General features: G+C 48.8%; 1 protein-coding gene across 1 annotated transcript in view; it reads right to left on the reverse strand.

The window, feature by feature from the left end:
* Nucleotides 1-101: 101 nt before the first annotated feature.
* Nucleotides 102-25089, reverse strand: part of BPI (bactericidal permeability increasing protein) — a 30023-nt gene continuing 5035 nt past the window's right edge. The window contains exons 4-15 of the mRNA XM_033095498.1: nt 23992-24153; nt 22686-22749; nt 17586-17649; nt 16093-16184; nt 12923-13099; nt 11769-11828; nt 9739-9906; nt 8574-8641; nt 6310-6352; nt 3618-3681; nt 2461-2537; nt 102-580 (exon numbers count right to left, since the gene is read on the reverse strand). Coding sequence (XP_032951389.1) covers nt 542-580; nt 2461-2537; nt 3618-3681; nt 6310-6352; nt 8574-8641; nt 9739-9906; nt 11769-11828; nt 12923-13099; nt 16093-16184; nt 17586-17649; nt 22686-22749; nt 23992-24153 — 1078 coding nt within the window. The 3' untranslated portion in view covers nt 102-541. The remainder of the gene's footprint in view (nt 581-2460; nt 2538-3617; nt 3682-6309; nt 6353-8573; nt 8642-9738; nt 9907-11768; nt 11829-12922; nt 13100-16092; nt 16185-17585; nt 17650-22685; nt 22750-23991; nt 24154-25089) is intronic.

Raw genomic sequence — 25089 nt, forward strand, 5'->3', positions numbered from 1 at the left:
GTCCTCAACAAGGAGCCATGGCATGTTTTACCAACAAAGGTGTGAGAGGGCTGAGGAGAATAATTAGAGAAATAAAGAGGCATCTGTATTTGTGTTATACACTGGTCCTGCAGGCCATGCTGGGTATGAATGAATGGACATAAAACAAGAAACAATACCATCACACAGAATTCCACAGGAAAATAAAAAACAGCGTTTTTTGGTTATTTGTGTGTGTGTGTGTGTGAAGCACCCAGAGAAATATTGTGGTTACAATTAAAATGCAATTTTTGGAGGAAATATCCGTGCAGGCTTAGCCTTTGAAAGAAGCTCATAATCCCTAAAATATACACCGCACACATTTCTAAGGGACAGGGAAGTCTTCTCATGTTTATAGATCCTTTCTGAACCTGAGTTCAGAGAAGTTTGCAAGGATCTCTGGGTCAAGAGCTAGAGAGGGATGCCTGAAGAAAGGTGGCCTGTGCCCCACGGGTCCGTCAGGAATGGGTGCTGACAGCCTCTTGCCTGGGTGTGACTGACAGTTCCCAGCACCATGATGCCTTCAGCTGTAGTGAACATCCGCTCCGAACAGCAGGAAATCCTAGGGAGAGAGGGCAATGCTGTCATCAGCTAGAAGTGCATCCTTTGTGAGTGTGAGGCTGCTGGGCTTTCCGAAGGAAACTTGGGAGTCTGCCTGTTGGAAAGGAGAAAGCAGAGTGGGGCCTCTCTGCTGACAGAAAGGCAGGAGTGAATCGGGGGGCACGCCAGGTCTCGCCTCTGGGGTCTGCGCATCAGTGGCTGCCAACACCTGTGAATCTGTCGGCAGTTTCCCTGGCAGCTGTTTCCTTCTCAGACGTGGAAACCCCGGGGCGGCTCTGGAGGCCTTCATTTATCATCCCGGCCTCATGGCAGCTCAAGGGAGTCCTCGCTCCAGTCAAGGCTGCAAAACCACCTCTGTTGGCTTCTTCGTACCCTTCACTTAGAATTTTCAGGAATGGAAAAATTAAATTGTGCCACGGGCCTTTTTTTTTTTTTTTTTTTTAAGGATGAACTTGGTAAAATGCGGGGAACATAGGGGTCGTGTTTCCTCTGCTCTTTCAACTAATTTTCTAGTCTCTTAGCCCCGTTAGTTCCCTGGTCTAGAGAACGGGGGATTGAACGGACGTTGGGAGTAAGGGAGAGTGAAGAATTGGGGTGATGGTGGTTTCCCATCAAGGCCATGAGCCTATCAGGAAAGCCACTGACCAAGGTAAGGAATGCAACAGGAGGTGAAGGTTTTGTCGCAGAGCGATCAGCTTCGTTGGGACATGCTGGGTTTCAGGGGCCTCAGGGTGGAGGCACTGAGGAAGCTTGCAGATGCACAAGTCTGGCGTGCAGAAGAAACTAGAAACGCAGCTGAGGCACTGGGTGGCACAAAGGTGGCTGTTAAGATTGAGTTGGTGGGGGTGGCCGGATGTCTCAGTTGGTTAGAGTGTGAGCTGTGAACAACAGGGTTGCCTGTTCAATTCCCACATGGGCCAGTGAGCTGCGCCCTCCACAACTAGATTGAAGACAACGAGCTGCCGCTGAGCCTCAGGAGGGGCGGCCGGATGGCTCAGTGGGTTAGAATGTGAGCTCTCAACAAGGTTGCCGGTTCAATTCCCGCTTGGGATGGTGGGCTGCGCCCCCTGCAACTGAAAATTGAAAACGGCAACTGGACTTGGAGCTGAGCTGCACCCTCCACAACTAGATTGAAGGACAACAACTTAGAGCTGATGGGCCCTGGAGAAACACACTGTTCCCCAATATTCCCCAATAAGATATTTTAAAAAATAGACTGAGTTGATGGAAGTACCCAAGGAAAGCCTGTAGTGGGGGAAGGGCAGAGGCCTGGGCAGAAACTCTGGGGGAATTCCCTGGGGAAGAAAGGGGAAGCAGGAAGCAGCAAAGGAGAGATTGCAAAAATCTGGAGAGAGAGTGGCTGGAAAACAGGGTGAGGTTTCTTAGAAGCTAAGAGAAGAAATCTCCCAAGGACGGGGTAAATAGTGTCTGATGCTTTTGGAGGTCGGGCTGTGGGGAAGGCAAGAGGAGGCCATCCATTCTGTATCTAAATCGGCCAGATGCTGACCACGCTTTATACGCCACGGGCCTCGAAGAACATTGGATGCAAAGGAAGGCATGCAACACACATGCCAATATTTAAACGCAGGCACCTTGCAAAAGCGGCTCTGGCCGCCAAGCGAGCTCCGTTTTTACCAAGTGTCGTGTGGGAATGACGCAACCTACGGTTCAAAGCAGGAACCTGGCTTTGGATCTGGGCTTTAACAGCTGGGTGGTATTTCTAAGTCTTAGTCTTCCTTCTCTGTTTACTGAGAGTCCCCACCTTTCACGGTTGTTGCAAGGGTAGAAAGCACTTGACACGAGGCTGGCATAGAGAAAGCTTTCAGCACCAGGTTGCTGTTGTGGTGGCAGATTTGGTGAAAAGGGACCTTTGCTACTTACTTGGTGAGACTGAAGCAGCAGGTTGAGGAGCTGGATGTGGGTAGGCAGCGGGAGGGGGAAGCCTTTCTGCAGCCTCTCTGCAACGGAGGACGAGGTAAGGATCAGGGGGGGAGAAGGTAGAGGGAGCCCAAGAGAGCCTGAACCTGTGTGCCCAGCTCTGGATGGACACGCAGGCCTGCAAAGAAGCCTCCCCTGGAGTCTCCCACCCTGTTCTCCAGCAGGGTCCAGAGACCCGGGACCCTCGCTTTTCTGCCCCATCACCCCAACTCACATCCAGGACCTGTGTAGGAGTCTTGCCCGGGACTGCCCTCCTGAGGGTGATGGATGGCACTGCTGGTAGACACCAGGCCTTAGTGACTCGGGCAGCTGCTCACAGAGGTATGGACAGCCCATGGACTTGTGATTGGGGGTATCTACTCGTGTGCACTTGAAGCACCTCAATGTTGGGAGGAAACCAGAGATGGGCAGTGACCAGGGCCCAGCTCTTCCCATATCACCACATTCGGAACTGGAACTCCAGAGAATTCTAAATTCAACCCTGGTCTCCTGGGTCATTATGAACCTACGTGTGTTAAGGTGGGAGGATGTCATAATCTATATAATAATTTGTTGTCTTCATTTACCATGTCTAAATATTTTAGTTACACATTATGTGGGTCTCTATGTGTACCATTGCCCCTGATTCTGCAAGGTTAGGGGCAGGCTGCCTGGAGCCTTTCCAGTGTGGCGAGCATAAGCCCTTAGCCAAGCGCCTGCTACCCTGGCCCTCCTCCCAGAGTTGAAAACAGACCGAGGGCTCTGGCTTCGGAAGTGGGATCAAACCCAAGCTCCATCTCTCACCTGTTCTGTGACCTGGAATAAGTCGTAACTTCTCTGATCTCCCATGAAAATTGAAGATATTAATAATCCCCCATCTCATGGGGCTGTCATAAGGATTGGATGGCCATAAGCATTGGTAGGAACTCCACGCATGTGAGTTCCCTTTTCTCCATTCCTTTTCTGGGTCAGAGGCCATTTGAGGTTCATTTGAGGTGAGTATCCCTCAGCCCCCACAACTGGGGCCAGGTATTAGCGGGCTCTAGGAATTAACTCCCCCCCCCCCCCCCCCCCGACTTCCCGTAGGACTAAAAATCAATCGTTTCTCCAAAGCTCCTTACCGTTAACCTTGGGAAGCACAGCAGAGGGCACCACATAATTCATGATGGACTGCAGCGATTCAACCTGGAAATCAGGAGGACGGGACGCACGTCAGGGCACTGAGGCATCCGTAGTCTTCCTTCACCCTCCCTCCCATGTGGGGCAACCTCCCAGCTGGAAAACCGCTGAGAGATGGACCCAAGCGATGACATGAAAACCTTGCAGCCTGATCAAGTTCACAGAAATGATGTCTTTTGCCCTAAAGATTCCAGATACAAAGCAAGTTCTAGACTATAAGGAGCAAGACAGAGGTAAAGAAGGTCAGCAGAGAGTATTTAAATTGAAAAGCCTTTGTGTAATCTCATTATCTCAGACACTGTGGCCTAGAGGGCAAATTGGTTCAACTTCTCCGAGGGCTATTCAGCAATGTTCATCAAAAGCCTTAAAAATGTGTGTGCCTGGTGGGCTGTAAGTTCAACTTCTCCGAGGGCTATTCAGCAATGTTCATCAAAAGCCTTAAAAATGTGTGTGCCTGGTGGGCTGTAAACCCTCCTCTAAGGCATTTATCTTAAGGAAATGATGAAGGGTGTGGGCAGAAACTTAGATGCTCACCGGAGTGATAAATATAACCAAAACAATAAATTAAAAGCAACCTACATGTCCAACACTTGGGGAGTCATCTGCGGGACAGGGTGGCATTTTGATACTAGGAAATACTATGCGGCGGTTATGAATGACACCGTAGAAATATACTTATCATCACTGAGATATTCATGACATATTTTAGAGTATGGAAAAGCAGGCTGTAGAAACCACAGGATTCCATTTTGTCATTAAATATGCATAGCAAAAGGTCAGGAAGGATATCCTCCGAATTATTAACTAAGTGGTGAAAATAGGAAATGGTTTTTATTTTCTCTGTTTTGCAAATCTGTAGCTTCTGATTGTTCCACAATGTATATGTTTTGCTTTTGCAATAATAAAAAAGTTCAACAATAATGTAACACCCTCAAGAGGATTGACTGCTGTGGTGACATTTACAACCTGGAAATATGTACATGTTTGTTTCTGGAACAATCGTTTCCTTCCCTAGGCTGTAATTCTCTGGGCTCATCAAATGTGGTGCCTTTCTAGAAACTTAAAGTTTTTACTTTCTGCAGAAGTAGAAGTTAGTTACCCAATGAGTCAAGCTACCAAGAGAGCCTTGGCAACCGTAAATCCATGAAAATACGGTGAGATTGCTTTGGGTCCTTGTGTGTGTTGTAATCTCATTAAATGGAAATGGCTGGCTGGGTTTCCATCAGATTTGGAGGGGACATCGGGATGGTCTGACTTTGGGGTTCGGTGGATTTGGGGGTGGATCCCCCCAGGTGGGGATCCTGGGGGACATTTCAGAGATCCAAGGAAATGTCCTCCAGGGGTTCAGCAAGAACCCCTGGAAGGTTCAGGCCACATGTAGTAAAACTGTAGACAGAAGCAGCACGCAGCGACTCCTCATGAAAGTCACGGGGCAATGCTCACTCAGGTCAACTGTTGAAGAGCTTCTGAGCTGCTATTTAGTGGGCAACCCGCCACCAGTGCCCTCCTTGGGTAAGGGAGGCAGGGGTGAGTCTACTTAACGATGGGCCGTGATTCCGGTAGTGCAGTCAGCTACCTGGGCTGGCAAGATACTTGCTTCTCTCCCTCCCACCTGCCCTTCTCCATCTCAGTAAGGGACCCTGCTATTCATGCCATTGCTCAAGACAAAACTGATTCTTCATCGCCCTTTCCCTCACCACACACACCAGGTCTCTCACCAAGTTCTGTCTAATGCTACGTCCAACATACTGTATGTGCCCAATCCACCATCCTTCTCCTTCTTCCTGTCCTAATCCCAGCCCCCGTCCTCTCCCACAGAGGAAAATGCACCCACCTCCCCACTGATTCATGTGGTCTAACTCTGGTTCCCCACAATCCGTTCTCCTAACCCCAGCCAGGGAAATCTTTCATAAAGGTGTAAATCAGATCTTGTCACTCCCTGCATGAAACAGTTCACTGCTTTTCACTGCCCTGGGAACACAATCTAGTCTAGCCCAGACGGCCATCCCCAGGGCGTTTGCTCCTGCTATTCCCCTTGCTGGTTCCCTCAGCCAAATGTCACCTCTTCAGAGAGGCTTTCCCTGATCACACCATGTAACCCTCAACCTTCTCATCACTGTCTCCCCCACCCCCGTTTTGGTTTTCATTGTGTTGATCTCGACTGAAATAATCTTCATTTCTCATCGTCTGTTTCTCTGCTATGATGGAAGGCTCCAGAAGGCGTGGTTTGCCTGTCTTCTTCATGAGCATATCCCTACACCTGGAACAGTGTCTACCCCCTACTGGGTGCTCAATAAAGTAATTTACTTGTTCATTCAACAAACATTTGGTGAGCAGATTATCCACACCAGATTGCGCACATTTAATCCCATTTAAACCACACCACACTAACTCAAGTGGAAAGGATTGTCCCTGATTTGGGGGGAAGTTCTGAAAAGGGAAGTGACTTGCCCAAGGCCTACAGTGAGTAAGCCGGAGCAGCAAGTCCAGTTCCAGTCTGCCCACAGATCCCCTGCCATCATTATTTCACATGCAAATTATATGCAAATGAACCAGTGGCCTCCTGAAATAATGCCAAGAACAGTCATCTCAAGGTCAGGGGAAGGAAGGAGGCACGAAGGGCCTCAGACTCACCGAGAAGTTGCCGATGTCTGAGTGCTTCAGTTTCAGGAACAGCCTGTAAGAAGGGGTTGAGGAAGCTGAGACCACCATTTGCCTCGCTCATACTAGAGTTTAGTTACCGACCAGAAGGGGCCCACTCTGCTGGATGTTGCCTGGTTTTTCCACCCAGTACCCATCCCCCTTCCTGTAGTTATAGCCCCCTGAGTTTTCCTTTGGGGAAGTCACCCATTCTCTGCATTGTTAGTGCTGAGCTCTGGCATGGGCTGGCCAAAGGGCAGAGTCCACCTCCCTTGCCACAGTGATTGCTTCAGGGATGGATGGACCTGTGACCCTTGCTGGCCCAATGAGAGTCGGCCCCAGGACTTCTGCCAGAAGGACTGGGAATGAGACGTTATCTTTTCTCCAGGAAAATTAGGGAGCTGCTGGTGATCCTTTTTGCCACCACTTGGTGACAGGCTACGAAGAAATGAAGCCAACATAGGGGATAGCTGAGCCAAGAGATGGAGAGAGTCAGAGTTCCAAAGATATCATTTAATCACCTGAATCCACCCTTGCGTGAAACCCTCTGATTTTTCAATTACCTGAGTCAATAAATCACCCCTTCTTTATAGCCTTTATGGCATTTTAGCAGTGATCTCAGAGAAAGAGGGAAATAAATGGTTGTTTATTGAATCCGTATCATTCACCTTGTTGGGTGCTTTATCCCAATGAATTCCTTTAACACCTCAAAAGGCAAGGGCCATCCCACGCCCATGTTACAGAGGAGAAAACTGACACTCAGAGAGGTCAAGCAACCTGTCCAAGGTCACACAGATAACAATTAGCAAAGTAACATTTCAAACAGATCTCCTTAATGCCAAAGCTCTTGTCTCCAATACCCTACAAAGCTTGCAAACTCACAAAACTTGCTCTTGTTCGCCACTTGGGAGCCCCAGGACTCCTGCCCTATGGATTCTCAACCCCCCACCCCTGCATACTTCAGAAAGTCTGTGTTCAGCTATAACCCAGCTGTATCCTCTCCAGCTCCTCTGCTTGAGAGGCCCACGGGTGTTTCAAGCAAAATTAAATCCACATGTTTCCAAAGCAGTAACACTTGTCAAAATGATGCCACAGGAAACGAGCAGCATGTAAACCTCAGGAGCCAATCTCAAGATTAAGAAGGACAGCTCTGTGCCAGGGAGAAGGTGGGTATGGGCAGGAATGTGGGTCAAGGCTCAATTTAAACAGTGTGAACGTGATTAAGAGGTAGATGCCAGGTCTAAATGTTGAAGTTATCACAGCTACTCTCTCCAAGCGTCTCCCTCTCTCTCCTTTGTGTATCACCTTCTCTCTGTCTCTCCCTCTTCCTTCCTTTTGTGTCTGTCTTTCTCTGACAGGCTCCCTCTTAATGCGTCTCTCCATCTGTCTGTCTCTTACTCTCACTCTTTCTCTGTCTCTCCCCTGCCTGCTTTTCCTTTGTGTGTGTGCGTGTCTTTCAATCTGAGTGTCTCTCTGTCTCTCCCCGCCCATTTCTGCTTTTCTTGTTTTCTGTGTCTCTCTCTTTCTCTTTCCCTCTTGCTTACTGAACACTTATTTTATCCCTTGAAGGGTTCCAAACACTTCGACACATATTAATACTTCATTTCATCCTTACGATGATGCTCTTGGCAAAGAACAATTTGGGGGCTTATTTTAGAGCCAGGGACCCTGAAGTTTGGAGGGTTTGGTGCTTGCCAAGGTGAGCTGTGCTTCAAACGCAGGCAGCCTCAATGTCAGAGCCCAACTGCTAACCACAACCTTCTCCGCTGGGATTCAAATCCAGGCACATGGATCCCAGAGTCTCCCAGAAGGAGAGGGCTGACAAAGTCCCAAGGATGGGGGTGAAGAAATTGAAGTGGGTTTTCCAAGTGCCAAGGAAGATCGGGGACGTGGGGTGGCTGGGGACTGCTGTGGTCCAGTGTGGAATGAAATCATCAGTGGGCACTGTCCAGCCACAAGTGGGCCCAGGAGGGAGGGGTTTCCTGGGATGCAGGACTTTCAGGGCAAAACTGGGACACTCTGGGTAAACTGAGATGGTTGGTCACCCTATGATGTGTGGCCTTGGGCAAGTCACCATCTCTGAGCATTAGTTTTACTGTCTTCAAAATGGGGATATTGTGCCCTCTGCACACTGTTTGAAGCTTACATGTGATGGGGGAACAGGAAAGTAATGACACAGTGCTTGGCACATTGTAAGTTCCACCAACACTAAGAATGAATGGGTAGTCCCTTCCTCCCGTCCCCAAGGGCCCACTTACTTGTCCACGCTGAGCTCTCCGACAAGCCTGTCGGACTTGATGCCGACCTCCACAGAAAGGTTCGTAGTCTGCAAAGCAACAGCCTAAGAGGTAAAGTCCTGACCCAGGGGCTGGGGGCTGTGAAAGGCTTTCCAGACTGGGAGGGTCAGCTTCAGAGAGGCCGTCAGAGGAGCCCACACTCCCAGGTCACACCCACAGAAACCCAGGAGGAAGGGACTCTTCCTTGTTGCTCCGTGCTTGTGGATGAGTCCTGGACTATTGACCAAATACTATCTTCTCCCGGCTTCCAAGACCGTTTCAAGTTCCCAGGCTACTCCTGAGCTATGTGAGCTAGACTGCAGGGCTGGAATCCAGACCAGCCCTAGTCTCACAGCCACGCAGTCAACAAATATTTATTGAGTCAGAAAACCGGGGTTTCCAGCTCAGCTTTCCTGCCTGCTGTCGGTGTGACCTTGGGTGACCCCCTGAGAACCTATTTAATCTGCAAAGCAGAGAAAAGGGGTCTCAGCTCAAGACTGGGCAGATCTGCCTGAGGCTTGTGAGTGCTTCCTGGTGGGGAGAGAGTCTGTCCCTCACTCCCAGTGGCTGGACTGGGTGCCACCAAATGTTCGTGGAGTGACAGAGTGATCCGTTGAATGAATGCAGAAATCAACAATGGAATAAAAACTTGAATAAGTGAAGGATTAAAAACACAAATGAAGGACTAAACATAGCTACGTGTGGATGAAAAAATGAATGAATGAACAATCATATGCAAATGAATGCTCAATTGAACAGAGGTAGAAGTGAATGAATAAATGAATAATAGTGCATCTATGAACCAGGAAAGATCCAGCATAGTTCAAGTTAGCCATGCAATGAGTCATTGAATAAATTAATAATTGAATGAATAAATGAACAACACACAAATGCATAATTGAATGACCAAAGATATGAGTGGATGAATCAGAAACAGCACCCATATTTAAAGCCAATGTTGGAATGAATAATCGAACGGGTGAATTCCTGTAGGAGCCCGAAGCAGTTAGTATGTCTCAGGCCCGAGAGCCAGCCACATAGTCCGGGTTTGAATCTGGGCAGGAGTCACACTGGTCGCCTGACTCCAAGGCAGTACTCACGGCCCTGTCCAGAGCTCCCCATCTGCCCACACCCGGGAACAGCTTACCAGGCCAAGCAGGAAGAGAGGGGCCAAGGAGGAGTTCGGGAGGACAGCAAAGGCCTGGGCCTCCAGAGCAGGGGTGAGGGCAAGGCCAGCGGGCGACACGGTGAGGTGTGGCAGGGAGGACACCCAGATGAGCAGCTGCACCGTCATGTTAGGGAACATCTTGGCCACCTGCACAACCAACAAAAGGGATGATTTTATTGAATTGTTTTTAAATCCTGTCTTGTCCTGGCCCCACATGAACACCTCCATTGTCTTCCCATCGTTTTTTGACTAAATCTACAGACTGCATGTGGGGATAGAGCCAGGAGTGCAGTTTCCAGGCTCTCGGCCTCACGTGGAAAGGTGCTGGCTCAGGTAGTAAATGGCCATCACCTGTGACTGGATGGCCATCAGCTGTGGCTAGTTGGCCGTCAGCTGTGACCAGTGAGCCACTGGGCACTAATATAACTGCCATGGCTACACTAGCAGAAAAAATGGGGGCGAGCAAGAAGATGGTGGCTGAGCCTGCAAGCGGAGCAGTGCAGGTTGCAGACAATGTGGCTCCTGCTTCCTGTGTCTCCAACCCAGCCGCCAGCAAGACTAGAGTGGAGGAGAGTGGAGGAAAGTTGGTCGGTTAGCAGCAAAGCAGACAGCAGGTCGCACGTCGTGTGAACCCAGCCTCCAGTGAGACCATGGTGGTATGACTCCCCTACCTATGGCTCTGTGGGTGTTCCTTTTTGGCCTCACCACATCCTGCGTTCTTATGTGGGGAGCGGGAGCAGAGACCCCGCAGGCCGCCCTGCACGACACTGCATGATCTGGCAGATGGCGCCCTGCCAGCCTCACTCCACACGCCTCTGATGCCAGCCACATGGGACCCCTGTTCTTTAAATATGGCCTGCTGTCCTCCTAAGACTCTGCACTCTCTGTTTCCACTCCCTGAATGCTGGTCCCTCCACTCTTCCCTAGCTTGGCTCTTTCCCTTCTCTTGGGTCTTAGTGCGAATGTTACTTCCTCAGAAAGCAGTGGTGGCTTTTCAAGGACAATGAGGAGGGCTTTGGTGGCACCCCATCTTTGCTGGCCTCCATTCTCCCCCAGGTAAACTCACAGTCTGAGTAAAACTAATGTGATTGTTATGCAAATTAAGCTTCAAGACAGTTCCCCTGGCCCCCTTCTCAGTGACACCTTCTCCACACCAGTACCTCCTGTGTAAAAGTTTCTGGAAGTGTCATAACTGGAGAGGTCGTTCAGCACTGAATGTTTGTGTCCCCCCCAAATTCATATCTTGAAGCCCTATCCCCCAGTGTGGCTGTATTCAGAAATGGGGCCCTGAGGAAGATGAAGTCATAAGGGTAGGGCCCTGATTCAATAGGGATTAGTGTCCTTATAAGCAGAGACACCAAAGAGGTCACTCTCTCCATATGTACTCCCAGGAAAGGCCATCTGAGGACACAGCCAGAAGGCGGCCATCTACCAGCCAGGAAGATAGCCCTCACCAGAAACACAAATTGGCTGCCACCTTGATCTGGGACTTTTCAGCCTCTAGAACTGAGAAATACTTTCTGTTGTTTAAGCCACCCCGTCTGTGGCATTTGGTTATGGCAGCCTGAACAGGTTGAAACAAAGGCTTTCCTTGGCCACCTTGTCTAAAGGGACCACATCAACCTATTGGATTCACTTATCACAGTCTGCATTTCCTTTTGTATTGTTTTGGGTGCCTGGATAATAATTTTCTCTCTCCACTGGACTGGAACTCCGGGAGGGCAGGGATAATGGCCTGTTTTGGTGGATGATCAGCACAGGGCCCCTGGCACATGCTTGTTGAGTGGATGAGCCCCAGCAGCCACCCTCACACCTGGGCACCTTGCTACTGGGAGCCTTTCTCTGTTTAGGGGACGGGCTGCACAAAGCTACTGCCACTCTCTTAGGCTGGATTGCCTCTGGATCTGGAATGGGGGCTCCCATAAGGTCACTCAACAGAGCCCCACCCTCCCAGCACCCCTAGATTACTTCATGAGCTGACGAAAAGGAAACAGGAGGCCTTTTCTTACCTGGGGTATGAGGATGCCAAAGGATTCCGTCGTCAATCGGAATTTGGATTCCTTTGGAATCTGTGGCAAGGGAGGAAGAGAAAAGGATTCTGGGGGATCATGTTATAGATTGGGGTGGGCAAATTCCATATGATGGGTGAGAGACTGAATATACAAACACACAATGGTCAGACCACGTATGACAGTGGAACGCTGACCCACAGTTTCTGCAGCGATCAACCCAGAATGGTCAGGACTGGTCAGTGACTGCCAGCTCCCCAATTCTTTTTGCCCTTGAACAAGTCAAATATGCTCCCAAACCAATCACATAGGATGCCCAGCTTCTATTAACCCACATCCAGCTTCCCCCCAGTCTGTAACGTCCCTAAGCACATTCCTGAAGCCCTCTCTTTTTCTCACTACAAAGTTTTCCCACCCCTTTGCCTGTCTTTGCGTCTCTGCCAAACGTCACGTGATGGCAGCTGACCCCCTTGCTCTGAAGAGTTCTCATGCGGGTGGTCTTTGTTTATTTCTGCAGGGAACAGGTGAGGGCTCAGTATCCCTGAGGTGCCCCTACAGAGAGGTAGAATCTGGCATCTCTTTCAGGAGCAGCATAAGAGGAAACCCACACGGTTGGTGACTGGGTTGGGATCAGGTCATACCTAGACTCTGGAGAGGTTGGTCATCTTCTCATTTTACAGATGGGTAAACTGAGGCCCAGAGCAGGACTCAGCCACGAATATATAGACTGAGACAATGAGGGTGGTGATGATGATGATGATATGAGGCTAAGACTGGATTACAGAGCCTGGTATGTGGCAAGTACCTTGTCAATGCTGCCTGTCACTTGTAGTACTCATCGAGTGCTTCCTACCTGCTAAGCCTGTGCTGAGTGCTTTTCATGCATTTATATCTCATTTAATCCTCTCTACCCTCCTTTGGAGTAAGATACTGTTCTTTGTGTTTTACAGATGAGGAAACTGAGGTTCGGAGAGGTTGAATAATTGCCTGAAAGGTGACCTCGCTGGAAAAGAGGGGGCTGATGTTCGAACTCAGGTCGGGCTGACTCTAGCGTCTAGAACTTGATCTCCCCTAGTGTGAACAAAGACTCAAATCCAGACCATCCCTTGCACTCTGAGTCCTCTTCCCACATCCACCCCCCAGCCCGGCCTTACCATGTCATCCTTGACGGTCAGGTTCAGGACTCCAGCCTGTTGGTACACGAGCCCGGCCGTGTTGAAGAAGTAGTCAGAGATGACCAGGTATATCATGCGGTCGTGGTCGCTGGGAACGGCCAGTGCCGGCGGGGCAAAGGGAGGGGGGCTGCGGTGGGCCAGACTGAAAAACTCCCCCTGGAGGTGGAGGCAACAGAGTGAGACCGGCATCCTTCAGGAATTAGAAGTCAGTGTGTCCATTCCAGGAAAAGATAGGCTGAAGAGACCAACCGTGCGTTCACAGAGGAGAAAGCTACAGCCAGAAGCCAACAGCAGCCATCAAATGCCTCCTGGGTGCTGGTGTCTAAGTGTTCTTCCCGCCGACCCTGTGTTGGTCGGTGCAATAGTGTTCGTTTTACAGGAGAGGACACTGAGGCACAGAGGGGTGCACTGACTTGCCCCAGGCCCCTTGGGGGTAAGTGCCAGGCCGGAATTGAACCCGAGCATCCATGGTCTGGCAGCACGCTCCCAACCTTTCCACCGGCTCTGCCTCCATCTTGCCAGGAAGCACTGAAATTCTACTAAAAGAACAACAGGTTCTGTTTGTTTGTTTTTAATCTATCAAATTAACAAGCATTTTAAAGAAAGAGGTAAACTCTTTTGTGTTGTGGGTGTTTTTTGAATCCAGATTATCCAGTTTTGGGTGAGAGTTTCGTATGCTGCTGGAGAATTCGTTTATATTCGTTTATATAGGTTCACATGTGTCTGAAGAACAATTTGGCACCATGTTATAAAAGCAAATCATTTATTTAGCTAAAAAAATAATTCTGAGTTATAAAAAGCACATTGCAGATGGATACATATGGTAGGGTGCCGTTTATGTAAAATTTAAAGTCCTATAAAACATACTGTGTAAGAATTATTGACAGACATAGATATGGAGTAAAAGTACAAAAACACAGGCAAGAAGGACACACAATGACGTCATCAGTGTGATGCCCTCAGGGGTGTGGGATGGGCAGGTTAGGAGAGGGGGTCCAGGGGGGCCTGAGCTATTTATTTCTATGATGTTTCATTTTTAAAAAATCAGAGGCAACTATGACAGAATGGTAATATTTCTTAAATGTGGGTGGTGGGTATGTGAGAGTGTGTCATAGTTTCCGTACGTTTGAATCACTTCATCATTGAAAATGAATAACCCTGACACCCACATTGTAGATTACCACGTGACTCTTAAACATAGTAAGAAGGCCGTGTGTGCCAACCAGAACTCCTCTCTGAGACATAGTGTTAGGTGAGAAAAACCAGCGGGAGGAAGAACAGTGTGAGGGAAACAGGTCATCAGGAAAATCTAGATGGGTTTTCACGGGCATGTATTCGAATGCTTAGAACCAGCAAACTGGAAGGTTAACACCCAACCAGGGCTGACAGTCATTACTTCTGGGCAGGAACCTGGAGGGGGGGTTGTTCTCAAGGGGTGGGGGGATGGGGCGGGGAACAGGACTTTTTCCTCTCATTCTCTGGGGACAGTTTTGTATCTTTGAAGTCCTTTATTCTGCTGTATTACTTAGATTCTTTTTCTTTTTTTCATTTCTTTTTTTTTGACATTCAATATTATTTTATATTCGTTTCAGGTGTACAGTAGTTAGATATTTATATAATTTATGAAGTGATCCCCCGATAAATCTGGTACCCACCTGGCACCATCCATAGTTACTGTAATATTATTGACTGTATTTACTTACATTTTTTTAAAAAGTATACTATTGGTTCAGCAATTCTATTTCTAGGAAATATTCAAGGATGGGCAGGAATGCAGCTACCAGCTCTGCTTACATTTGTGGGGAAAAATGACAAGAGCCCAAATGTCCTAGGAAGGGGCACTGTCCTTATCACATGCTGTCTGTTGATCGACCCAACAGCCAGTAAAAGGGCTACAGGAGGACATCCCGGAAAGGTGCTCACAAGACGTTGTTCTGTTTTTAAAAAGTTATAAAACAGTATGTCCAACACGACACATGTAAAAATATGTATGTATTTATGTCTATGTCCATATATGTGGTTTTTCTGTGCATTTGTTTCTGTATCTTTTATGCATGTATGGGTATATTTTCCTGTTTTTTGGACTAGACAATGGCTAGAGGGTTGGAGGGATCTAATTTGTGTATCAATAGTGCATTCTCTGAGTTGTAATATTTGGGTAATCTCTCTGTCTTTCTTTTCCATCCTTCCTTCTTCCCTTCATTCCTTCCTTCCTATGTATTTATATCTCTGCTCCTCTGTAGTTTCTACATTTTCTTTTTTACAATACATGTGTTTTAGAACAAACAAGTAAACAATAAACGAACAAGCTAATCACGAATTGGAGAGGGACTGAATGAAGTACACCCAGAGGGAATTCAGGGAGTGAGACCTACTCCAACTGGGACAGTCAAGGGAAGGCTGCTGTGGGAGTGACATCTAGCACAGACCCACCTGGATTGTAAGAAGAAGCCAGCAGGTAAAGGAAGGGAAGGGAGGGAGGGCACTTCAGGCAGAGGGACAGGATAGGGCAAAGTCCCTGATGAGGGAACAAGCTTGATGTATTGAAAAGGTGTCTGGTTGGAAAGTGGTGCATGAGGGGGAAGTGGCATGAAATGAAACTTCACCCAATAAACATTGATTGAGCACTTACTACATGCCAAGCGCAGTTCTAGATGCTGTACACACAGTAAAGAACACAGCAGTCATAGCCCCTTCTCTTTCATCCTAGTGAAGGAGACAGACTCGTGATTCTGTGTGTATGTGTTAGTAATAAGTGCTGCTGAGAAAAAAAAAAAAAAAGCAGAGTATGCGGGAAGAAGAGGGAGCAACTATTCCAGCAACAGTGGTCTGAGAAGGCATTTCTAGGGAGAGGATATTTGAGCAGACTTGAAGGAAGGAAGGGAGAGCTCATGCGGATATCTGGGCGAGAGCCTCCTGGGCTGAAGGAGCAGTAAGTGCAAAGGCCCAGGGGAAAGAGCAGGCACAGTGCATTTCAGGAATGGCAGGGAGGCCAGTGTGACTGCAGCAGGGGAAGATGCAAAGAGTAGAGCAGGAGTGGTGATGGTTGAGGACAGAGAGGAAAGGGGTGGGGTCATTGTAAGATTTGTTTCAAATGGGGATGGACGTCCCCTGGAGTGAGGGCATATGATTCTCAGAGTAAGTCTCACCTTCAGCTGCCCATCCAGGGTCTCAGCTGTGACTGTAGGAGGTGCCAACAGCGAATAATCGATTCCGGCCACATTATCTATTTTGGCTGTCACTAGAGGGAAAGAAGATGGACCATGAGCTGGCTCCCCATGGCAGCGTCTTTGGGGCCTGGAGTGTAGGGTTAGCATCCCCTAAAGTTGAATCAAGAACTGCAGTGTTAGTTCCATTCACACCACCTCCAGGGAGCCCACCCTGAGCTCCCTTTTAAGGAAAATGAACACATACCCCACATTCACAGACACCATCTTCCCCCCAGATGAGGCTAAAACACAGTGTCAAGGAGCAGAGAGACCTGGGCTTGAATTGGACTCTATATGACCTTGGACACGTCCTTTTGCTTCTCTGAGCCACTTTTTATCATTTGTAGAATGAGGTAATAACTGTGGCTCACAGGTGCTGGAGGAGTGAGTGAGAAGGTGTATGCCCAATGCCCTGTACATGGGAGGGGCTCAACAGCCAGAAGGCGTAGAGATTAGCAGTGATAATATCCCAGGCTGAGCCCAGGTTGGCTCAGGTTCGAACAGTTTCTCTATTTCCCAGTAGTAATCAATGAGAATTAAATGAATATTGGCTCCTCCTTTAGCTCCTCCTTCCCATGTTAGAGGCTCAAAAATGGCAACTTGTCCAAGATGGCACAGCTGGTGAGTGACAGAGCTAGGATTCAAAACAACATCTTTTTCCTGTCTGATGAGGCCAAACCTTGGACACCGGAACTGCATTGAACATCCCCAGGATTGGCTCTGCCCCAGGAGGGGTTGGGTGGTGCGTGGAGGAAGGTAATGCATTGTCCGTGGGCACGAACTTTATGCGTGCCACGCCAGATTTCCCAGAGAGGGAGTCCAGGTAGCAGTTTGGGGCACAGGTTCTGGAGTAAGAAAACCTGAATTTGGAGCCGGCGTCTGCTTCTTACTGGCTTTGTGACCTTGGGCAAGTCACAGCTCCTTTCTGTGCCTCTGTTTCTTCGTGGTAAAGTTGGGAGGCCGAGAGGAGATAATTCTGCTGGGTGCATAGCACATGGTAAGCACTCAGCCAGAGCAGTGCTCTCGCACATACTGCAGCTCTTCACAGTTTACCAAGCACTTAGGGATACAGAGAATTGTCCCCATTTTAAAGATATGGAAACTGAGGCGCAGGGAGTTGAAATGACAAGCCTCAAATTTGAGGCCAGTTATGTGTGTCTGGCCTCAGAGAGCTAAAGGTATTTGGTTGCTTGGCCCCTACAGGGGTAGGGGAATGAGAGGTTGTGGGCTGCTTTTCCACCTCCTTCTGTACCTGCCACAAGGACCTGGACCATAGGGATCCAACGCCAACTGCCATTTGAAAATAATCTGTTCTACCCATTCCTACCCAGATCCAGGCCTGTCGAGAAAAGTGCTGACTCCATCATACTCTTTCTATCTACATCCCTCTTCCCCACTTTATCCTAGCTTCTTCCGTCCCACACAGCACTCACCTGGCAGTGTCTGGAAATAAGGTTCCAGCTTGGAGGACACAGAATCGGTCACAGCCTTGCAGATCTAGGGAGAACAAAAGAAGTGATCAGTGAGGGCTGCCCACAGTGGAAAATGTGCTTTGGGAATAATGATCTGGACACATTTTGCTTTCCTGGAATGTTTCCTTGAAAATCATGAAACTAATCAAATTTCCCTTTTCTCTTTGGCTACCAGGAAGCTCGGAGTCCAACATGCAGCTTAGAAATAGTAACTGTATATGACTGGATGACCTGTGTATCTGCATTTTATTTCCTACTTTAGTGTGGAACTTTCCTAATGGGTATTTACGGTTTCTATTATTTAATGTGGGATTTTTTTGTTTGCTTGTTTTATCCGTTTGTTTTTGCTGCCTCAGATCTTTTGCAGGATGAAGTGGAGAAAAAACAAACAGGAGGTTTCAGTGGTCAGCCTTCTCCTATATCTGTGTTTCTGGGAGCTAGGTGCAGGCCCTCTGCTCAAGTCTGCGTGGGACCTCTCACCTTTGCTGAGTATGGCCAGAGAAGCCCTCCCTGTTCCCCACATGACTCACAGGGGAACAAGCACAGGTCTGAATAGACCTGAGTCACATGGTAATTCTGTCACTAAGAAAGTTACTCCACTTCTTTAGAATCTTTTTTTTTTTTTTTAATCTGTAAAATAGAATGTGGCAGGTTATATATTCCATTCCACTTGCTCTTCTGGACTAGGGTCTTGCTCCACCTCATCAAGAGGTGGAGTCTGTGAATTCTCCCCTAGAATCAGGGTGGGTGTAGTGTCTTGCTTTTAACAAAAGAACATGGCAGAAGTGACATTGTGTAACTTCAGAGATGAGATCATAAAAGGCTGTGCAGCTTCCACTTTGTCTCTTGAAAGGCTGCCTCTCTGGTTGCTCCCTCTGGAAACCTAGTGACATGCTGTGAGAAGCCCCAGCTCCTTGGAGAGGTCACAGGTAGTTGCTCCTGTCAATAGCCCCACCTGAGCCGAGCCTCCAAGTCTTCCCAACCCAGGCACCATGAGCATGAGAGAGGCCCCCTCCAGATGGTTCCAGCCCTGAGCTTTGGGTCTTCCCAGATGAGACCCAGACATCATGGAGCTAAGCTGACCCCACCGTGCCTGTTAATTTCCTGATCCACAGAATACGTGAGCATTATAAAGTGGTAGTTGCTTTATGTCACTATAGTTGGGGCTATTTCTTTTGAAGCATTGATAGCTGGAAAACAGGATTAAAATTGCAGGCTTCCCTAACTTGAAGGCATTGGGGCTGGGGACAGCGGGGTCCATACCTTCCCACCAAGTGTCACCCCAAGTCTCTTCGCCTCATTAATCCAACTGAGTCTCTCCTGTCCTTGCCTTTCTCGACTGTTGGCATGGTGGATCACTGTCTCCTAGAAATGCTCCTTCCAGAGTCCCAGGACCAAGGACAGTTCCCACTCTCTTACTCTTTCAGGGACACCCTGATGAGCTCCTCTTTGCTCTTGAATGTCGGAGCTCCTCCGGGCTTCCTTCTGGGCTCCCTGCTCCTTCCACTTACAGGCTCCCCCAGAGCCATGTTATGCAATCCCATGGCCCCTGCTACAGTCCATGCAGAGGTCACTGCACCCTTGCTCCCAAATGCCAAGGAATTAAACCTGCCAGTAACAGCCCCAACCAAAGAGGGCTGAGGGTTGGCGGATAAACATCCCAGCTTCCTTACCCCTTTGGGGCATTTCTGAGGCGTGTGTTCCAGGTTCCGCTGAGACCCGCCCACAGGACTGCACCCCAGTTGCCCACAGCAGTCGCACACTCAGTGACGCTCCTGTCCGGGCTTCCTTCCACACCCCTCGCTATGCTGCCTGGGATCCCCTCCCAGGAAACTACCTGCAGCTGAATCTTTGTCTCAGCACCTGCCTGGGGGTGGGGTAGACCCAAGCAAAGTCGCCTCCGCCATATTCCCAACATGTGGCTGACAGGCAGGCCTTGGTGTGCAGCCCAGACTTCTCCCCTGAGCTGCAGCCCGAGGGCCCCCCTACCTCCTGGGCACAGGCCCCCAAGGCCAACCCATCCCAACCAAACCCCTCAGGTTCTCACTCCTCCTTGGGATTGCATCCCTTTCATTTGCCCAGAGGGCACCCTCCACCTGTTCCTCCATTTTTCTCTTCTGTCAATCAAGTTATTGCATCTGGGGGAGGAAGGGAGAAAGGGGGAGGCAAGGAATGAAGGAGGGAGAAAATTTGGTTTCTTGGAGTGTGTTTTTATCACATACGAATCTGGATGTCCCAAGAGGGCTTAGAACGCTGTTCTCTAAGGAGCCTGTACCTCTTCTCCAAGTGGCCCAGGGGCCAGGGCAGCACATCTAGAAGCTGGAGCCAGCTGGACTCTTTAGCTGCCGTCCCCCTGCCACTGGCCTCCAATACTGCTTTCCCATGAGCCACCAGATGGCTCCAAATCACAGCAAATCACATCACAGCCTGGAGCCTGGCTTCCTGCTGCTGGCCCCCACTCCCCATGCTCCATCCTCCCCGACCCCCCACATGCACACCTGACACAGATTCAGGCAGGCTCTTTCTTCTCTCAGATCCCCACCCTTCACTCTGGATTCCTTGGGTGTCCACTCCCCGGTTCACACCTCCCCATTTCTGGCCCTTCCGAACATTGTGGACACCCTGTCACCTTGTTCATTCTTTCACCCATCTACCTGTCCATTCATTCGTTCATTCAGGCCAATACTCGTTTCTAAACAACATCTTGCTATGACTAAGAGCTTCGCCTCTGGAAGTGGGGTGGCCTGGGTTTGCATCCTAGCACTACCACTTCCTCTCTCTGTGTCTCAGTTTGTTCATCTCTAGAATGGGGATAATCATGATACCCTTCTTGTAAGGATTTTGTGTGGATTAAATGCTAGAATCCTCGTAAAGAGTTCTTAGCATAGTGCCAAGCCCACTGTAAGCACTTGACCTATATAGGCCATTCTCTACCTCCTCCTTCTCACTGTCGCCACCATCATCATCTTCACTAGCAACAGCATTATGACTTTTTCGCTTGGGTGCTACCGAGAGGCCACCCTTAAGGTGCTACCAAGAAATACCGTGTTTCCTCGAAAATAAGACCTAGTCAGACAATCAGCTCTAATGCGTCTTTTGGAGCGAAAATTAATATAAGGCCTGGTATTGTATTATATTATATTATATTATATTATATTATATTATATTATATTATATTAGAGCCAGTCTTATATTATAATAAAATAAGACCGGGTATTATATTATAGTAAAATAAGACTGGGTCTTATATTAATTTTTGCTCCAAAAGATGCATTAGAGCTGATTGTCTGACTAGGTCTTATTTTCGGGAAAACACGGTAATCTGTTTTAATAGTTACAAATATTAAATATATCCTAACACTCCCCTCATACTATTACTTAATTACACAGACAGTTGAACCGTGGGTCTGCTGGGCTGGTGGGTGAACACACCGCCTCCAGAATCTCACTAATCCATACAATAGCTTCATAAAGAAGATATCAATGTCCCTATTTCACAGATGGTGAAAATGAGGTTCAGAAAGTTCAAGTAATTTGCTCAAGTTTACACAGCTAGTTAAGCCCTAGAGCCAGAAATAAAATCCAGAGATTCTCACTCTGAAAGTCGTTCTATAATCCACTGTGTTATGCATTTTGACAGCCATGCATTGATAAAAAAAAAATTAAAATAAAATAAAAAGCTTTTGACAGAGTGCCTGCCGATAAATGACCTCATGTGGTTGGTGTTTCCCTGTGCACATTGTCGGTGGCTTCGACGGGGAAACACGTCTCCTGTTTGGGAGACTGCACAGCCTCCTCAGTCTCCCCAAGACTACTGCCCCCACTCTTGGCCCCTCGAGCCATTTCACAGCAACCAGAGAAAGTGTTCTAAAACACAGATCTGGCCAGGTCCCCCCTTTGACCAGAACCTTCAATGGCTCCCCACTGCCCTCTGGAGAGAAAGCTCGTGCTTACTTAGCTTGTGAGACAGGCTCACAGGATTCCTGGAAGCTGATGGTCTATTAATAGAAAACAAGCCCAATGAATGGCCCTGTTCTCCACTGACGAAGTTGGCCGGGAGATTAGGATGTAGGCAGGGTTGGAGCACTGGCTGGTGCCAGTTCCAGCCTCAGAAAACAGTTTAGCTGCACGCCAGACTAGCAGCTTCCTCAATTGCACATTTTCTGGGTAGGGAACACCCCGAAGGGGGTTTGGGGTGCGATGGGGCTGGGGAAAGAGGCCTGAGGGCTATGAGAGGAGAGGGTAGGCAGGAATGTTGGGGAGAGAGCAGAAGTGGCCCAAGCGGACGTGGTAGGGGCTTGCTGTGGGGATGCGACCCTTTCTTAATCTCTCACTGGACCCCTCCGAAGAATGAACATGACTGCTCTAATGAACATGCATTTTAGGGCCGGCCTGGTGGCTCAGGCGGTTGGAGCTCCATGCTCCTAACTCCGAAGGCTGCCGGTTCGATTCCCACATGGGCCAGTGGGCTCTCAACCACAAGGTTGCCAGTTCAATTCCTCGAGTCCCGCAAGGGATTGGTGGGCTCCGCCTCCTGCAACTAAGATTGAACAAGGCACCTTGAGCTGAGCTGCCGCTGAGCTCCCAGATGGCTCAGTTGGTTGGAGAACATCCTCTCAACCACAAGGTTGCCGGTTCAACGCCCACAAGGGATGGCGGGCTGCGCCCCCTGCAACTAGTAACGGCAACTGGACCTGGAGCTGAGCTGCACCCAACACAACTAAGACTGAAAGGACAACAACTAAGACTGAAAGGACAACAACTTGAAGCTGAACGGCACCCTCCACAACTAAGATTGAAAGGACAACAACTTGACTTGGAAAAACAGACCTGGAAGTACACACTGTTCCCCCAATAAAGTCCTGTTCCCCTTCCCCAATAAAATCTTAAAAAAAAAAAACAAAAACATGCATTTTAGAGCTGGACTTGTGGTTCCAAAGAGTTGTAAGGATTGCCGGAGAGGTTGGGGTGAGAGCAGAAGCGTCCAGTGATGCATGAGGTGTATGGACATGGAGTGCCCGTCAGGCTCTGACCGGTGAGGACAACCTGAGCCCCTCCTACCTTTCTGTTCATGGTGTCTCGGAGCGAATTCTCGATTTTTTTGTAGAACAGTTGGATCAGCCACCTGGAAATTGACATGTGGGGACATGCATGAGGCTTCCCAGGGGTCCCTGGGCTGCACTGGGGAGGCTGCCTCATCTGGGAAGCCTTCTTCCCTCCTCCAAATAGGACTAGGTTCCCTCATCTCTGGGCTCCAACTGCACACAACCCATTAGACGCCTTGCACCCTGTGTGCGGTTACCTGCTTATGAGGTTATATCTTCCAAAGGGCACGGCTGGGCCCCTGGCCTGTCTCAGCCTCATTCCTCACTCCTCCGCCTCTTCTCTGCACTCCAGCCACACTGCTCTGTCCTATCCTCTTGTGTCCAGTGCTCCCTCCCACTCCAGGGCCTTTGCACATGCTGTTCCCTCTGCTTAAAACACCCATTGTCCCCAATAGCCGCCTAATCAACTCCTGCTTATTCTTTTCATCTCAATTCAAATGTCTTTTCACCCAGGAAGAGCTGGTGAGCCCCCAGATTAGGTCAGATCCTCCTGTACTAGGTGTTCGCAGCACTCTGTACCTCTTTTTCTTAGTTCTTACATCCTTTTGAAATTCTTCGTGAGCCCCTCGTTAATGCAATGATTTGATTAATGTTTGTCTTCCCCACTGGGCTGGAAACTTTAAGAGAACACGGACTGTGTGGGTAAGAATCTGGGGCCATGTAGTCCTGGGCTGAATCCCTTCTCAGCGCTCACTAGGTATGAAAACTCAGGTGGTTTCCTGCCCTTTCCATGCCTTGGTTTTCTTGCCTGAAAATGGGCAATAATAACCTTATAGCCATCGTGTGGATCGAATGGGACACGACACAGGCTTGAAACAGTGCTGGGCACACCGTAAGCCTCCAGTTTCTGTTAGCTATTGCTAAATTGTTATTGGCCACTGCTGTTTCCCGAGCGTGCTGCACAAGCCTGGTACATAGTGGATTCTTAGTCGATACTTATGGACTGGATGGATGGGTGAACGCTTATACCTTTGTGGTGAGGTGTGTATAACTTAGTGAACATCCAGTGTTTAGCCCAGAGCCTGGGCAGAGTAAGTGCTCAGTAAAGTCTGCTGAATGCCTGTTGAATGAACGAGTGACCCTTTGAGGCAGGGACAGTATCCAATCCATGTGGGGACTCCTGTTCCCTCCCCTATACCCGCGGCCTCTGAATGAGGCCTGGCATGGAGGCGGCGCTTGGGATGTGTTTTCTGAATATGGAGAAGATTAGGACAGTTCTCCGTGATGTCCTGCCTCCCATCCACAGCCCCAGGAGGTCATACCCCATGCTGCTGCGTGAAACGTGCACTCTGACTCTGTCAATATGGCTACTGCAGCTGGAGCAGGTGATGTTGGAGTGACCTGAGGTGGGGTCACAGCTCAGCTTCAGACCAGCCGAAATGGAGATGCCCTCCACTTTCAGGTCAAAGTTGCCACTGCTTTTGCTGAAGGGAGACAAAAAGAAGACTTGGAGCAAGCACTTTCTTCCCCACTGTCATTCGAACGTCATTCCAGTGCTAAAAGGTAGGTTTTGCTATTATCCCCACTCCAGGTGAGGAGACAGAGTTCGTAGAGGGAGGCAACTTACCCAAGGTCACACAGCAGCTGAGTGAAAGAGCCAGGATACCAAACTAAAGTTTCAATGCATGTCCTCCTGGCAAAACCCTGCTCTTACTCACTGCCTCAGACTCTGTCCATGCTGTGTGGCTTTGGGAGTGTTTCTTAACCTCTCTGAGCTTCAGTTTCCTCACCCGGACCCTGGATCTGAAGTAGGCACCAGCTTTGCCACTAAAAAGCTGAGTGCTTGGAGCCAATGACTTTAATTAATGAATGTCTTTGTTCATTAAGTGGGGTTAATAATGCCTCCTTCAGGGATGAAATACATTTTGGATAAGACTGTGAACATGAATGTAGTTTGTCAGCTCTTCTATAATGTGATGAAATATCGTTATTTTTTTTTTTTTTTGTGACCAATAAGTGAAATGAGATGCAAAAGAGCCCAAGTGAAGAGTTAAGCAATTCTTGTTGGGGGGACCAGACAGACTCAATGGCCCTTGTAAAGGAAGGCAGATTCACAGTCTAATTCTCATCAACATGCCTTCTCCATTTTCTCCCCGGATTCCCCACAAAGAAGTTGCTAAAGTGATTGGTCAGTCCATGCCACTATCATTAGTGGACAGAGTCACTGTGGTGAAAGCCCAATATTTAGATTTAGAGTTGTGGTTTGCATGATTTGCCCCAAGTTTTCATTCCTCTCTGCACCCGTACTCTCACCCTGGCCTATGTTGGGGGAATGGTGCATTCCCTTGGTCTTGACTTTGGGCGTGGCTACATGACTTGCTTTGGCCAATAGCATATGACTAGAAGTGACCGTGGGCCGT

This window comes from Rhinolophus ferrumequinum, chromosome 23 (genome assembly GCF_004115265.2).
Source record: "Rhinolophus ferrumequinum isolate MPI-CBG mRhiFer1 chromosome 23, mRhiFer1_v1.p, whole genome shotgun sequence".
In the NCBI taxonomy this organism is placed as follows: domain Eukaryota; kingdom Metazoa; phylum Chordata; class Mammalia; order Chiroptera; family Rhinolophidae; genus Rhinolophus; species Rhinolophus ferrumequinum.